This window comes from Colias eurytheme, chromosome 11, assembly GCF_061535395.1.
Source record: "Colias eurytheme isolate Ceu_HAF_F1 chromosome 11, ilColEury1 Martin Lab GWU primary, whole genome shotgun sequence".
NCBI classification, from domain to species: domain Eukaryota; kingdom Metazoa; phylum Arthropoda; class Insecta; order Lepidoptera; family Pieridae; genus Colias; species Colias eurytheme.
In genome coordinates this window covers 2,069,382-2,084,996 of record NC_142990.1, presented here as the reverse complement: position 1 = coordinate 2,084,996, position 15,615 = coordinate 2,069,382, and the positions used below count along the sequence as shown (strand labels likewise).

General features: G+C 29.3%; 1 protein-coding gene across 1 annotated transcript in view; it reads left to right on the top strand.

The window, feature by feature from the left end:
* Nucleotides 1-6,554: 6,554 nt before the first annotated feature.
* The window catches only part of LOC149904363 (protein spaetzle 5-like), a 29,157-nt gene continuing 20,096 nt past the window's right edge, over nucleotides 6,555-15,615 (top strand). Inside the window, exons 1-2 of the mRNA XM_090107173.1 lie at nucleotides 6,555-6,754; nucleotides 11,458-11,521. Of these exons, the coding sequence (XP_089963299.1) occupies nucleotides 11,471-11,521 (51 nt within the window). The 5' untranslated portion in view covers nucleotides 6,555-6,754; nucleotides 11,458-11,470. The remainder of the gene's footprint in view (nucleotides 6,755-11,457; nucleotides 11,522-15,615) is intronic.

Below are 15,615 nucleotides of genomic sequence, written 5' to 3'. Positions count from 1 at the left end.
ATTCAAATTGGAAACATGAGTAAAAATGATTGGTTAGAGCTGTATCCCGTCAAAAATTGAAATATCGTCAAATATACAAGCGTAAAAAAATTAATACCACAAATTATTTACGTTTCATAGTAGTACCGAATTAAAAATGCTCAACATTAATTTTTGGCGAATTAAAACTAACGTCATATTTATTTTTAACTAAAAATTAAACGCAAATTAACTCGTGTTTTCAAATTATTCGCTGTATCTTCCTATTTAAGGTATATTTACGGGTTTATTATATCGTATGGTATATTAATTTAATAGTCAAAAAAATCTATACATTTTGATTACCAATTTGTAATAAATCGGAAATTCTGTAGTGAAAAGTCTTACTAACATTTTTTGACATAAGATTGGGCAGTATGAATAGTTTTCCTTCGCCCAAGAGACGTTAAAAAATTGACGTGACAAAAAACCTCTATGGATTATAATATAGTCTGTTTTTATTAAAAAGTGAACGCAATCAGAATTTAAAAGTATGTAGAAGTTATATTTTCGCAATTTTGTTAAATTATTATTATTTAACAATTTTATCTTGCGTTGCGTTACGATTTTGTTATAAATTTCAATATTTTGTAACTAATTTAATATCCTAATAATTATTTTGTTAAGTTTTGTGATTGATTTAGTGATGTTACGTTAATTACGTTGTTAAGCTTCCGTGCTTTGTTTATTTTTCACAAAATATTATGTACATATTTTATTTCAAAGTAATTGTATCTGAATAAAAACAATGAAACTGCAACAAGTACATCCTCAAAACAAATAAACATATTTTATTTGTTAATCTATAAATATAATAATCGTTTTAAAACATAGTTATGTGAAATTTCTCAAGCCTTGACCAATATTTACCTCCATATGTCTTGTACTATATATAGTACATGATTGGTATTTTGTTGTTATACATATAATATTTATTATATTTGTCACCGTCCACATAAAACTATGTGTTAATAATACTCGGTATTGTATTCTAATATTTTTTCAATGTATTTTTAGAGTTTTCACTTTTCAGCACTATTCATTGGTTTGTATGTGAAAGTCAAAATCGTGATTAAAAAAAATCATAATTGATGATTTGATTTTAAAACTGATTAAATTTGTTAAAATGAAATAAAAATAAAAAAAGTCGTTCATATTATTCATATAAAAATATCATTGTGAACTCAAAATTAAATAAAAATGCTTTAACTTATATGAAACTCTCAATTTACTTTCTTTATATGATTATAATTCTAGCCAGTTTCAAATGAAACCCATGAAAAGACCAAAAATACATTGTAATCACCCGGCTTCATTTATTCTTAACTTTTATTCTATGTTATTGTGAGTATAGTTTGTGTTTGAGTAAAATGGGTATACATAAATATTTTAACATTTAAAATTTATTTCGAAGCATATTAAAGGAAATTTTTTTTTCGTACATTTTGTCATGGAATACTTGCGTAATTTTTTGTTGAACATAACATTAATATTAAATACTACTTTATCTGATTTTCATTTTTAAATACGATAATTTTTGACCCGTTTTATTCATACAAACAAAATAATATGTTGTGGTGTTAGTATTAATAGCGAATTTTTGATGTCTATTAAGTTAGCTAAATGCAATGTGCTAAGTGTTAGGTATAGCTTAAAATATGGAACAGTTTCGGTTATAATTAAAAATATTAGAACGTGCTAAACAAAATTATTACCTATGTTATTTTATGTTGAAATTTGGGCTAGATAGAGTAAACTCGGTAGTGTAGGCGAATTTGAACCTTATTGTAATGTGGTTAAGTCGATTGTATTTCTTAGTATTGGCTTTATAAATAATTAGTTTTTTTTTATTATTAATTGAATAACAAAAATATTAGAATCCAAATATTTTTAGTGTTTTTAATATTGATAACATTGGCTAAAGATGTTAACACCTAATTGTATTGCAAATGAAAAAAAAAATAACAAAAATTGCTATTCTTCGCCACATTAGTGAAATCTAATACTAAGTACCAATTGAAAATATTATGTGCAAATAAAAATCCTACTGTCACAAATTTCGATGTATATTTAAATAGGATAAAAGATCTGATGTTATCGGGAGCACTTTTAATCGAGGAAAGCAGGGTATTTGTATAAGTATAGTTTGGTTTTTCATAGGTACCTTTTAAGTTTTCGTGCGAACATTAAAGGACAAAAAATTTTTTGTTTTTTTTTTTCTGATTGCCAAAATTTCGATATAATAAGGAAAAGGTACAATGGAAGTGAAATAACTCGATCAAAAGTGCTTGCGATTGTTTTCATATAAATCATACGTGTTTTAGCCGTATATAGATGTTTAATTATTTATTTATTATGTGACTTATTGTAATGAAGTAAATAAATAAATGATTCCTTGAAAACGGTGTTTTGTTTTAACACTTTCTTGTTGTTAGTCGTTACATTTTCTGGTTTACAAAATTAACAATTAATTGGTATCAGTTTACAATGTAACTAAGTACATTATACATTCTAGTTTACGATATACTATACACATTTACATTTATTGTGACAATTGGTTCAAAAATGAACTTTGTGAATATATAAACAGTAGCATATACCATTATGTTTTCAGTTTATTTTTATGATTTTTCATGAAATTGGCATAAACTTGCTTTTACTATACAATATGAGCCATATTTTTTTTACTTAAATGTAATAAATGACACAAATAACTAGTTACTAACTTTAAAAATAAGTATATAGTGATAATGGCCTTTAGAAATTGTCCCTGAAAAAGTAAGGAACTGCTAATTCAAAACCGTGTCTGATAGAACAAAGTGTGTCCTGGCCATTGTAAAGGTCAATTTAACTATGAAGGTTAATATTGTATAGTTCTAAAGGCCATTACCTTATTTTACCTATGCTATAGTTTGAGACAATCTTGCCAAGCTTCGCGACACGCTTAGTTTGAAGTATGGTTAAACTGATTTTGTAGTTTTCTCTTCTAAACTCTTGTACAGCATTGGATTAACTTTATACTTATATTCATAGGGATGGAATTGGTATTATTAAATTGTATACAGTAGGCACTGACACGAACGAAGCTCGGGCGTCAACAGTCAACTAGCTAGGTACTTGTAATTTGAAGAACTAGATAGTTACTCAAACTGTTACATATTATATGGCTTATCATAAACTACATTACGTTTCGTAACTTACTGGCTGGATTTCCACATTTGAAAAAAAATGAAAGATGCACAGATTATAAACCGGTATCATCGTGTTATCAACTATCTAAGCTGTAACAGCTTGCACGTAATTCGGAAACGATTCCGGCAGTCTAGTAATTCTAGCATACCAAATAACCAGCATTTTGTTCCCACGCATCGCTTGCGCAACTAAATCTTGTATGAGCGTAATGCCATTTATTGGTACGGCACGTTTTATTTAAAATACAGTAGACAAGACTGAGACATTATTGAGAATGTTAGTTTAGACTTAATGTTTATGTTAGACTTCAAGAAGCAGTAACTGGTAAGCGTATAAATTTATTGCCTTTAATGCCGTGGTGCTTGAAAATTTGTTACTCATTCGTAACCGTACCTTGATAGATGCATAAGTATTAGGTAAGTATATTAAGGCATTATTAGGGGAAAACGCCACTTAAACGTTTTTTAACACGACACTAAAAGCATAATTAGCCTAGAGACATCCTTCTATGTTAAGATTTATCTATGTACCTTTCTAGTATGTATATAAATCTGTTGACTGTTTAAAAAAACCTATGCAAACAAAACATATTTAAGGATATACAAAAATATGAAAACTGAACAATGGAAACAAACAAACAAGACAGGCTATTACAAAGATATCATTATTATTCGCGAAGCGTCGAGGGATCCGCCTGCGATCCGAATACAGGGGAAAGTATAGATATAACTCCTTTTGCAGACTGTTTAATAGAACACAAAGAAATCTTGCTAGTTCAAAGAATAATAAATAGATTTTAGAAAATACTTGGATGAGGAAAACTGTAAAGCTTAGACATTATGTAAACTGGCACTTGCTTTTAAAGTGGTATCACGAGAGGCTTCTTGATTTTACAAGATTGTTTTAATATTGACATTTTACAAAAGATAAATTAACAAAATATGAACAATTTTAGTCATTTTAATTAAAAGAGGTTTATAGCTCTACTGACTACCTATTTATCTAAGTAAATATGTAATACATAATAGATACGTAGATACTATTATATGATTTTTCAATTGCTAGGTACCTACGTAAATTATTGTTATTTATTTTAAAATACAATGAAGTTGTGGACCTGCTTCACTTATACGAAAAAAAAGAAAACGTTAGTATCGTAATATGTATTAGCAATTTGGAAAGAAGCACTTTTGTGCAACCAAACGAAAACATACGTTTTGTTTCAACAATACACAGCTATTACTTAGTATGAAATGGGTAATTACATACGTGTACACTAGACATGCCTGTTTCAAAACAATGGCCAAACCTAAGGGCTTCATTTCTAAACAATTACCTAACATTTTCACTTCAACTTTCAAATTAAAACCACAGTTTATTTGTGCGTTTTCACAATTTTCCTTGTTTTACACCTCGCAGGATGTTGCATAGAGATAACGTTAGCGCAAATATTAGGTGTTAGTTTCAACGTAGATCTTAAGATTGTTTGAGGAATATGTATTGTAAAGTTTTCTGTGTGAAACCTCACCACGATTCTAGATAATAAACAATCTAAACAGAGCCAATTTAAATGTCTACTAAAGGTTAAATAGCAGACGATTTTTAGAAGACAGTAAATTCATTGTACCGTATTTTAAAGGGTAAAAACTTATCGAATTAATTTACTAACAGACTTTAAATGCAATTATGTATTTGAATATTTATTATATTGTATAATTGTACCTAACTACGTGTGTATCTAAGTAAACGTAGCTTTTTCATTATTTCTTGCATACCTTTTGATTCTTGCATAGAGAAATGAATTATTTACTTCATGTTCTATACCTAGAGACACATATTATACAATCCTAAGGCTGCCTGTCCACCGGAGCGGAGCGAGGCAGCAGAGCGGAGAAACGGAGAAATATTAACCAATAGGACTGCACAAAATCTCCGCACCTCTGAGGTGCGGAGATTTTGTGCAGTCCTATTGGTTAATATTTCTCCGTTTCTCCGCTCCTCTGCCTCGCTCCGCTCCGGTGGACAGGCAGCCTAATCCTACACTATAATCCATAATCCATATTTTGTTTATTTTATTATCCAAATTTAATTTATTGCAATAAGAAACAATAACATAATGGTCCTCAAAAAAGCAGTTCTGCTAAAGAATATCAGAATAATTGTTATCATACTTATAAATAGATAGTTATTTAACAATTAGCTCTCATTGCCTTTCATTTCTACACACAACATATTACACGTGTCAGAAAGAGATGCAACTTAGTAAAAAGACAATGACTTGCTTTCCTCGTAAGTAGGTTGCTTAGGTTATGTCAGGTGGAAGAATGACAATAATATGTGCCTTTTGCGATTTTTACAATCATCATTACCTCCTTCACATTTAAGAATTAAAACATAACGGTTTTGAAGTCGTTTGTAAGTGTTTCTCTTAAGTGATTTTTTGGATTGAGAACATACGGTCTACACTCCGATTGGAAATGTATATGATACAGTTGTAATATATATGGCTTGGGAAATATTAAGCCGTTTCAATAAAACCATAAAAGTTCAATTTATGTATAACAAAATAGAAAGAGTTACTCTACATGTTATATAAAAACATAAAAATTTTGGAATATAATATAATGAAAAACATTAAAGTAATCAAAAGGTTCAAGTATTACAGGCCGGTATAAGCTTTTGTACTGGACTCTACATTTAGCTTGAAATTTATATAACGAAAAAATATGTAAGATCTCTACATCTCTACAACACTCAAATAACTCTACTACGTCCAAGTTATAATTCTACTAACATAAAATACTATTAGGTCAACGCTAGTAGTCACTAGTAGAGTGTTTCTAGTGTGTGATCAATAAATCAATAAAATACGTTTTCGTATTCGAGGTATGCTGATCGAAAGCCGCTGTGCTGCGACTGCCTTTGATGTATTATTACTTCCGGTGATTTGCCTCAATCAAACCGTATCCCTCGACGATATATATTATATAGTAATAATATATAAGATTAGTAGGATTATAGCTGTCCGCTGATTTTAGAGATTCGGTTTAGTGACAAGATCGCATGAATAGAGAACATTAGAGAACAAATAGACCAAATTAAACAAAGGAACTGGTAAATCCCTGAAAACACTAGTGACCTAGCCTAGTGACAAGGTAGCATGAATTTATTAAATTACTGAAATTCACGATCATTACGAATCAAGAAGTGGATCAACACGACGGATCTTTAATCATACGTCACACAAATGTTATCGCCTTGATTGTAGCAGCTCCTTATATTTCCTCTCACTTGATTATGCAGCGTGGTGCGATTAGCAAACGGCCGGCCGGCCAGCTGATCGGTGCGAACACTCAGCAGTGTCGCGCCAACTGTCAGATAGTATGCACGTGTATAACCTAATACTCCCGAAGACCGTGTACGAATGTAGCTATGTACGATCTTAAACTCGCGATAAACAAATTCGATTTTGTGCGATCAGTTGTGGACGTTTTTGATTTTTAGTTATAATAAGTTTTGTGTGTGCTGTGCGCGGACTTTGAGGGTAGGTTGTGTGTAGGTTTTATTGGCCTATTGTTTGTTATTTTTGCGCGGCGTGCACTTATATGACTTGATTTTGAGTTTTAATTATGTATGACTAATGCTGTTTCTAAATTAATTCTATTCTATTATATACTATGTTCATTGATGTTTTTATATTTATCAATCGATTATTATATTAATCATTAATGCCAAAACATGAAATAATATGATAATAATTTTACGCAATATTTTACCGATTCTGATGGTTAGTGTATGATAGAATTTTCAAAAGATAAAGTTGAACATTGTCAACTAACAATATATTATTTACTTAACAACGCGACTACTTCAAAGATAAGTTCAAGCCTTGTATTATCAAAGTTTATATTTACATGACCCAAACAACCATGTCTGAATGGGTGACATTTGTCTGACTACACGCAAAAGTCATCGAACGGTTCACAGTATTATTTTGTTAATAGGTATTTATTATTTAATATTTAACGTTGAAGAAGAATAAGCAAAAGTGACATTAGCATTATCATTTTTTTAGACGTACCTATATATAATATCAGATAGCAACGTTTTCTATATTTAAAAAATAAAAATTAAAATATTTAAGAGCACATTTAAATTATTAAACGCTAAAACCACCACAAAAGTTAAATTAAGTAATTAATACTTTATATTCGTAATGGAATAAAATATTCCATTAATTAATAATATCTTAATATTATTTCGAATATTATTCAAATTATAATTCTAAAGTAAAATTATAATTCATTGAATGAATCATCTGTAAATAAGATCCGGAATAACTACGATTAGCTTGTATTTGAAAAAAGATCGCACGGTAATTAAAACGCTCTTAATTTTAAAAACGCGGTGAAGTTAATTATTAAATGCTAATAAAGTTGTAGAATATATTTTTTGCTAAGAATAAAATAACATATTTAATTATTTCTCATGTGTGCTGTAGGTAATTTGTTATCTTATAAAAATAGCTTTAGTCGCCTACTGTATTAACAACTACATATTATAATAAATACCTTATGGATACTAAACTCAATTAAAATGAAGTAACATAGCATTTATTACCGTAACATTATTCCAAAATAATTGATTAACTTTGTCAATAGAGTGCACGTAACGCGTTGATGTCTTTTATACTGCATCATAGAGTGTTACATCACTTACATAATAACATGAGTCTTAAGTGGCATGTTGCCTCCAATAATTCTAGTTTTGTCGTATTTAGTTACTCAAAAACTGCTTATACAAATTCTTGAAAAGATTTACATAATATGATTACACTTCTCGAATTTTTTCGTATAAATTTAGAAACGGGATATTAAAAATTCACATCATCGATAAAAAAGTATATCTTTATTTTCATGTTAAATATATTGATAATTTAGCAAATTTTACATTATCTTTTTTTTGATAAGAACCTTATAAGCATTAAACTATGACTTTATTACTTTTCTATTTCCCAAGTTTGTCAACTTAAAAAAAACCATGTTTTAATTCAAGTCAGGGCACATTTTCAGATCTTATCCAGTCACCAAAAATTCCATAACATAAACTTTTTCACTTTCACGTAACAAAGAGCAAAGGCTTCACACAGACGTGGTTCAGAGGTCAACCCGTTGACGATAGTTGCTTTTAAATGAGGCTTTTCGTTAACATTGCTGAAGTAATTATATTACACTAGCTTTCCGCCCGCGGCTTCACCCGCGTTTTCAAAGAAAAACCCGCATAATTCCTGTTCCGAGGTATTTCTGGGATAAAACATATCCTATGTGTTAATCCAGGTAACCCTCTATATGTGTGCTAAATTTTATTGTAATCGGTTCTGTAGTATTTGCGTGAAAGAATAACAAACATACATACACATACAACATATAATCCATCCTCACAAACTTTCGCATTTATAATGTTAGTAGCCTAGTAGGATAGGATTTGTACACTGTATTTTAAATGGTCTAATAAACACTAAATATTCTTAAAATAACGCCAAGCCACAACCTGCGAAACCTGCTTATAGCACTTGACATTTATTTTTATATCTCTTTGCTTGATTATAATTTGTTTTCACCCCAAATATTTTCAGATTTTAAAGTCTAATGAATTTATTTAATATTGTTGTATGAAAGAAGAAAGATGAGAAGCATTTAATGAAATTGTTTCAAAATTTTCCAATTACTTAGATAAGGAAAAACTTGAAAATTAAATGTATTTATGTAACTAGAGTGTTACCGGTAACTGCCATAACGAAAACGATAAACAAAAATACTTAAAGCCAATATTGCTTATTTCAATTAAATTGAAATAATAATTATTTTATATTTCAAATTTTGATTTCATTTTTAATACTTTATTTATATGCATTGCTTGCTAGAACATTTGAAAGTCACGAAAGGTACCTAAACAGAATTTTCTTATACATTTTATTGTACATTTTAACATTGAAATTTATTATTATACGGAAAATTTAATTACGAGTAGAACAGAAATAAAAAATACGTATCCCTGAAATAATTAAAATTATAAAATAGCATTAATTGTCTAGTATAAAATAATTTCGTAACAAAAATATGTTATTATTATTCTAGCCGTAATAAAACGGGAAAATACTTCGCAAATTTTACCACTCGTAACTGATAACATTTTATCACATACCCAGCGAACCTTGCAACCGCTTCTATTGTTTTAAATTTATGGACCGAGTAATTTTAGATTTTTCCAAAAGAATAATTATAATACAAATTATAATATTTTTAGGTTAAGACGATAATTGAAGTGATGAGTGAGAAAGACAAGTTTTTATAAAAACAAAATAAAATGAAAATATGGTTGATACAACTTTACTAGACTCGTATTACTATGATCAAAGGACATACGAAAGAAGATTTTTGAATATGCAAATAAATGTTAGTACTAAAGGTTAACTGAAAGATATTAAGGTATAACCTTAAAGGTATTAAGTTCGCCGTTAAATTATGTTTAATGGACAATAAATTCATACACATAATAGGTAGATAATCATTTTTGTTCTAACTACGTTGAACACGCTAATCTCAAGAACTACTAGTTATTAATCGATAATTTACAATATTTAAATTCAATTTGCCCTCAAAAAAATCCCAGTGAAATAGCAAAATTAGATCATATTTTTAACATACAACATTGAAAGCCATTTCAATATCTTTCAAAACAAGGTGTTTATGTAAATGAATGAATGATGAATAGAACGAAGAAAGCCAACATATCAATAATAGGAAAGGTATAGATGACCAGAGTTTTATCAGCCAAATTTGTCTGTCCCTGCAGATTAGAAAACGCTCATAACTTTTCATATTACCACAGATTACTAAATAGTAACTTTATAGTCTTATTTTCCTCAATAACAAGTCAATTGATGCTTCGATAACAATCTCTCTGTCTGGCACACTACACTACACGGTAATCCCATTACGCAAGTATTGCCTTCACCATGACGTCTATGAATTTCTGCTCGGTTTCGCCGAGAGGCCATGTATTTGTTATACAGAGCGTGAAAGGCTTATTAAAATTTAATAAATTCCTAATTGTGTGAGTTTAGCGACTGATATTGTTATATTTTTAAACATATGTACACTATTTTGAAAAACAATGTCTATCTGTCTCTTCTTGACGCTTAAAACACTGAACAGATTTGGATGATATTTGGTATAGAATTATCTGAGACTGAGACCTGCGAAAAGACTAAATAGAAAAGAATAATATATTGTCGCCACATTCTTATGATATTATGACATCATTCAATTATTTATCGCGATGATACTTCCGAGTTCCGAGTCTCGTTTGTGAGTTATGACTGGTTTGGAAGTCATGGCCTGTAGTGATTTATTTTGTATCGTCTATACATGTAATGCAAAATTGGTACATGACTATTAGATAAGTAAAATGTGTAATTTGCAAGGTCAATACGTAGCCAACAGTTATAATTTTCAGTGGCAAATATATTTTTAATTGGATCTAAATATTTAGTTAGATGTAAATTTTTTATTAGTTGACATAATACTGTCGGGATAAAAAATCTTTTGTTACAATGATAATATAACAATATGATTAGTGCAATTAGTGTAGATAATATAACGTCTTCTCTATATACATATAACTCCAAATATAATAAGTAAACATGTATTTCGAACACATACTACCCAGTTTCAATGTGGACTACATGTAACAAGTTACTGACCTTACCAAACGTTTTTAATTTTTATTAGGCGCAATAATGTCTTATAAGTTGTGACATTAAATAATTTATGTTGTAAAAAAACGTGTGTCGGTTACACATGGCAGTATATGGATGGGTTGCCCTTAACAGGGACGCGCTCTTCATTTATTATGGGCCTCCAAAACAACAAGTTTCAATGAATATTCAACGCTATTGTTATAATGCCAAAATGTTTTTGTTCAACCCTATTTGCGTTTTCCAAATTTGAATATCGCAAAAACGTTCCGTCTGTATAACGAATTATATTATTAAAACCAATGTTTTCTTCTTATTACATTAAAAAAAACCTTTAACTTTTATTGATATTGTTATAGATAATAAATAACCTTTTATGAAATTATTGCTGTGAAAACGTATTTATTTTAAAATAAAAAAACACAGACTGCATAAGAAATAAGTTTTACTTTACGCTAAAATTCTCCTAAATAATTATTTATTTACAGATCACGTGTAAAAATGGCAGCAAGGATAAAACGACTCAGTTTGCATCTTCGAATAGTTTTTATGGTAAGTTTTTCATTTTTGTATTATTTTATTTACAATTAAATATGTTGGTAATAAACATTATGAAAAAAATGAGTTACTTCATACAAATAACGTAACTACTTATATATAATCTTATTAACTTTCTAATCTATACTTAGGTAAATAATACAGCAATAAACACGCAACCTAAATTCTTAAAAAGCAGAACATAATTCCAGGTTGTCTGGAAGAAATCGCTATTTAGCGATAAGACCGCCGCGCCGTTTGTTATAATGTATCCTAGGTTAAGTCTCAACTTGTAAGTTATCTGGAGCAATAAATAAATAAGACATAAAAGAAGTATTCTTATTTGGAAAATATTTAAAGAGCCAATTCGATATAACACTATATAGTATAAAATCATAACTACATCAAATTGTAAGTATGCTAACAAACACCAATATTCGGTAGTCTGGTTGCGTAACTCCGCACTTGACACGCGTCGAGTGCAATGGGTCAATAGTGACCAATATGAATATTTCTGTACATATTTATTAGATATTGTTATTTAATATTTTGTATCACGTAAATCCTTACATAGTTTCAAAATTTCTATGTTTTAGGGGGGCAATTTGGAAGTATTATTCCGATCAATATTTTTTTTAATCTAATATCTATTCCATTAGATAGATAGATAGATAGATAACACGTTTATTCATAGAACACAAGAAAATATACATAATACAAACACAAAACATAAAATCAATTAAAAGACACAAAAAACACAGTATAAAAAAGAAACGGATACATTTAATGTGCACAGTGTTCTACGAACAGGCCTTGGCTCAGCATATATGTCAGGGTTGAAAAACCCCAACGCTGATATTCTGCCAATGCCTCTAGAGGGCAGAAAAATAAAAAAAAAAAAACTTAAATAAATAAACAAGTATAAATAATGTTAGATATATGGAGAGATAAAGGAAAAATAACGAAAACAATTTTAGTATATATAAAATATCAATAAATAGCAATAGACAATATTAAAAATATAATCAGTCAGATGGTACACGATACTAATGGATCACGGCAGTAACAGAACTATGCAAAAGAGGAAAATAAATAAATAAAATAAAAACTATTGAAAATTATTATTAAATAGATTTTTGGATACCTAAAAGGTACTCCCGATAAACAGTTTTAAATCTTAATTTGCTACTAATGTTGCGCATGGGTGGAGGAATGTCGTTCCAACATTTTGTTGCAAAGTATTTGAAACTGCCGCGGAAAGCCATAGTTCTATGTTTTGGTATAGAGAAAATATTGGATCCGAGTCTTACTGGGTTAGAACCACCATCTTTTCGCCACATAAGCTTCTCAAATAAGTAAGCTGGGCGTTTGGTCTTCAAGAGGTCGAATAGAAAGCTAGCCATAAATAGTTTTTGTCTACTTTTCATATTTAGAATATTTGCTGAGTTTAGGAAAGGTGTGATGTGAGATCTAGGTGGAACATTGAAACAATATCTAATGCAAGCATTCTGAATTCTTTGAATCAAATGTTGTGATCGCTGTAGAAGACATGGCCCGTAAGTATTAATACAATAATTGAGTTTGGAAAGTACAATTGACTCACATAAAAGTAGGCGAAGGTCAGTTGTTAAGAAAGGACGCAGCTTATAAATCACTTTCAGACGATAAAAACAATTACGAACAATGTCCAGCACATGGCTTTCAAAATTAAGATTATTGTTAAAAAGAAGCCCTAGATTTTTTGCCTCATCCACTTCAACGATTGGAATATTGTCTATACAAACAGATAAACCCAAATCTTAATCATTAATAAAATGCTACGCTATCAGGAGGCATAGGAGGTTTTCTTTTTCTGATTTAACTCAGGCGATGTATGTATGTCAGGACAAGCGGCTAGTTTTAACTAAATTATTAAATGTTAGACAATTTTATGAATTCTCTCCGGTGCTCTATGTTAGTTATGAATAATTTTACTAATAGCACCATAAAAAATATAGATTATGGTGATTATGGTGAGTGATAAGTATTGCCACTAGGGTTTAATAGTGTTTGGACGATGGATATTTTTTTGGCAACTTGAAAACTAAAAAAATACAGGTTCTTAATTTTTTTTGTATTACAATAATCCACGAATCTTAGTTTTTCCGAACATTAGTTAAAAATACCATAAATTGTTTTCGTATAATCAACCTTACTTAAAATTAATACGCAAAAAGTGAAATGTTGTAATTAATAGCGGGAAAGTCGTCGAGCCATCAATTCAAACACCGTTTCAACTTCTATTGCAATCAGTTGCACTTATGTAACTATCGAATGTGTCTCTATAGAACGTACAAATGTACATTGCTTGTTGTGTAGCTCAGCTTATTATTGTTATCCTTGATATGCGTCAATGTAACATATACTAAGAAATAAGATCGTGACGTATTCGCTATATTAGCGCATGGTAGCGGTCATTTGAAAGATTTCCAATTAGTGTCTGTGGATTTAATTGATGGATTTATTTATTGCTTAAATATTCAAAACAAAAATATATTTTTGTACTTTTTAAGTTTAGTTTTTAGCGGCTTTTATTGATTTTGTATAATTAGTTATATTAAAGTGCCTTTTTATCACTTGATGTTTGAGACAAATTAGTTTGAATGTAAACTTGTTTGTCTAATTTTTAATCCTGATCAATGAAAACTTTTTTAAAACATAAATAATTATTTATTCATATACTTACACTTACTTACTAGATTATTTCATTTATATACCTAACACATAGAAGCTAATAAAGATCTAATCGAAATGTCCATCTTAAATTTTTTCTACATCTGGTACCTACCCTGTCAGTTTTTTTGGTATTCCTATACTTCATTTTTAAACTTTTCACGATTATTCAAAGGACTTTCAAAGGTTTTGCACCTTTCATCAATTTTTAACTATACGAAACACATCAGTAGGATTTTTTTTTTAATAATGATATAATATGTATTTCAATTCTACGAATAATCAAATAGATTCCAGTGTAAGAGGTTATTAGTATGTGGATATGCATGAAAATGAGAATTTACCATTTAATAATGGTATCAATGGCCTTTTCCAGTTGATTTAAATCTTTTCTATTATCCTGTCGTAGCTGTCAGAAAAATATGAAAACTTTCACATTTTTGATGCGACAAAATGCTTACTGAACTATGCACTCATAATATATTATATGAGTGTATAGTTCCACACTGATATGAGAAGCTGGAGGCATTTGACATCCCTAGTATTTTATTTATATATATGTCGTGGCCATATCGTAGATTTGCTCATTTCATGAAATGGCCAATTTAGTTTATGCAAATAATAAGAATCAGTAGGTACCTGTAAATTGTAATTTGATTTCGTTTTTTATGACTACGATATTATTTGTTACCAGAAAACAAATATGTACATAAATTAATATTTTTAAGTGCCCATTTTTCCGAATTAGTGAGGATTCAGGTATCAATTTCTTGTATTTTTAATTAATGCGACATTTTAAAGATTTAAGCGGGACTATTTATTATGTAACTGGTCAAACACGTGTGCAGGTGTAATATAACAGATATAATATAGCCTTGAACGTGATATTGATATAAAAATGAGGTTAAATAGCCTTTATTTTTAGCTATGTTTAACGTAACTTTCCATACATCACGATTTTAAAAAAGCTTCTTTTGTTTTTTGAGTCTAAAAGGCTTTAAGGTAACCATTTTTATAAGTAGGTATTAAAATTATACCCTTCACTGTATTTTTTTTGTTAACCATGTAAACAATTGATATTCATATATGTGATTTGAATACTACGCTGAATGCTCATAGAGCTATTATTTCAAGCTTTAGCTGATGATTTTAATGAAATAAAATACAAAACCTGTTGATTGGAAATTTACCACATCGATTTTATATAACATTTAAATATGGCAAAGTTTGGGCGTGTTTAAAAAACAGAGTAAAGCTACTACTTCCATAATTTACCCTTTCCCAAATAATAATAAGGATCCATTGAATATACTGAAAGTAATGCATGTTTTGAACGCATTTAAGAAATTGTAGCAAAAGTAAAAGTAAATAAAGTCGTTTTACAAGGTTCACTTTCT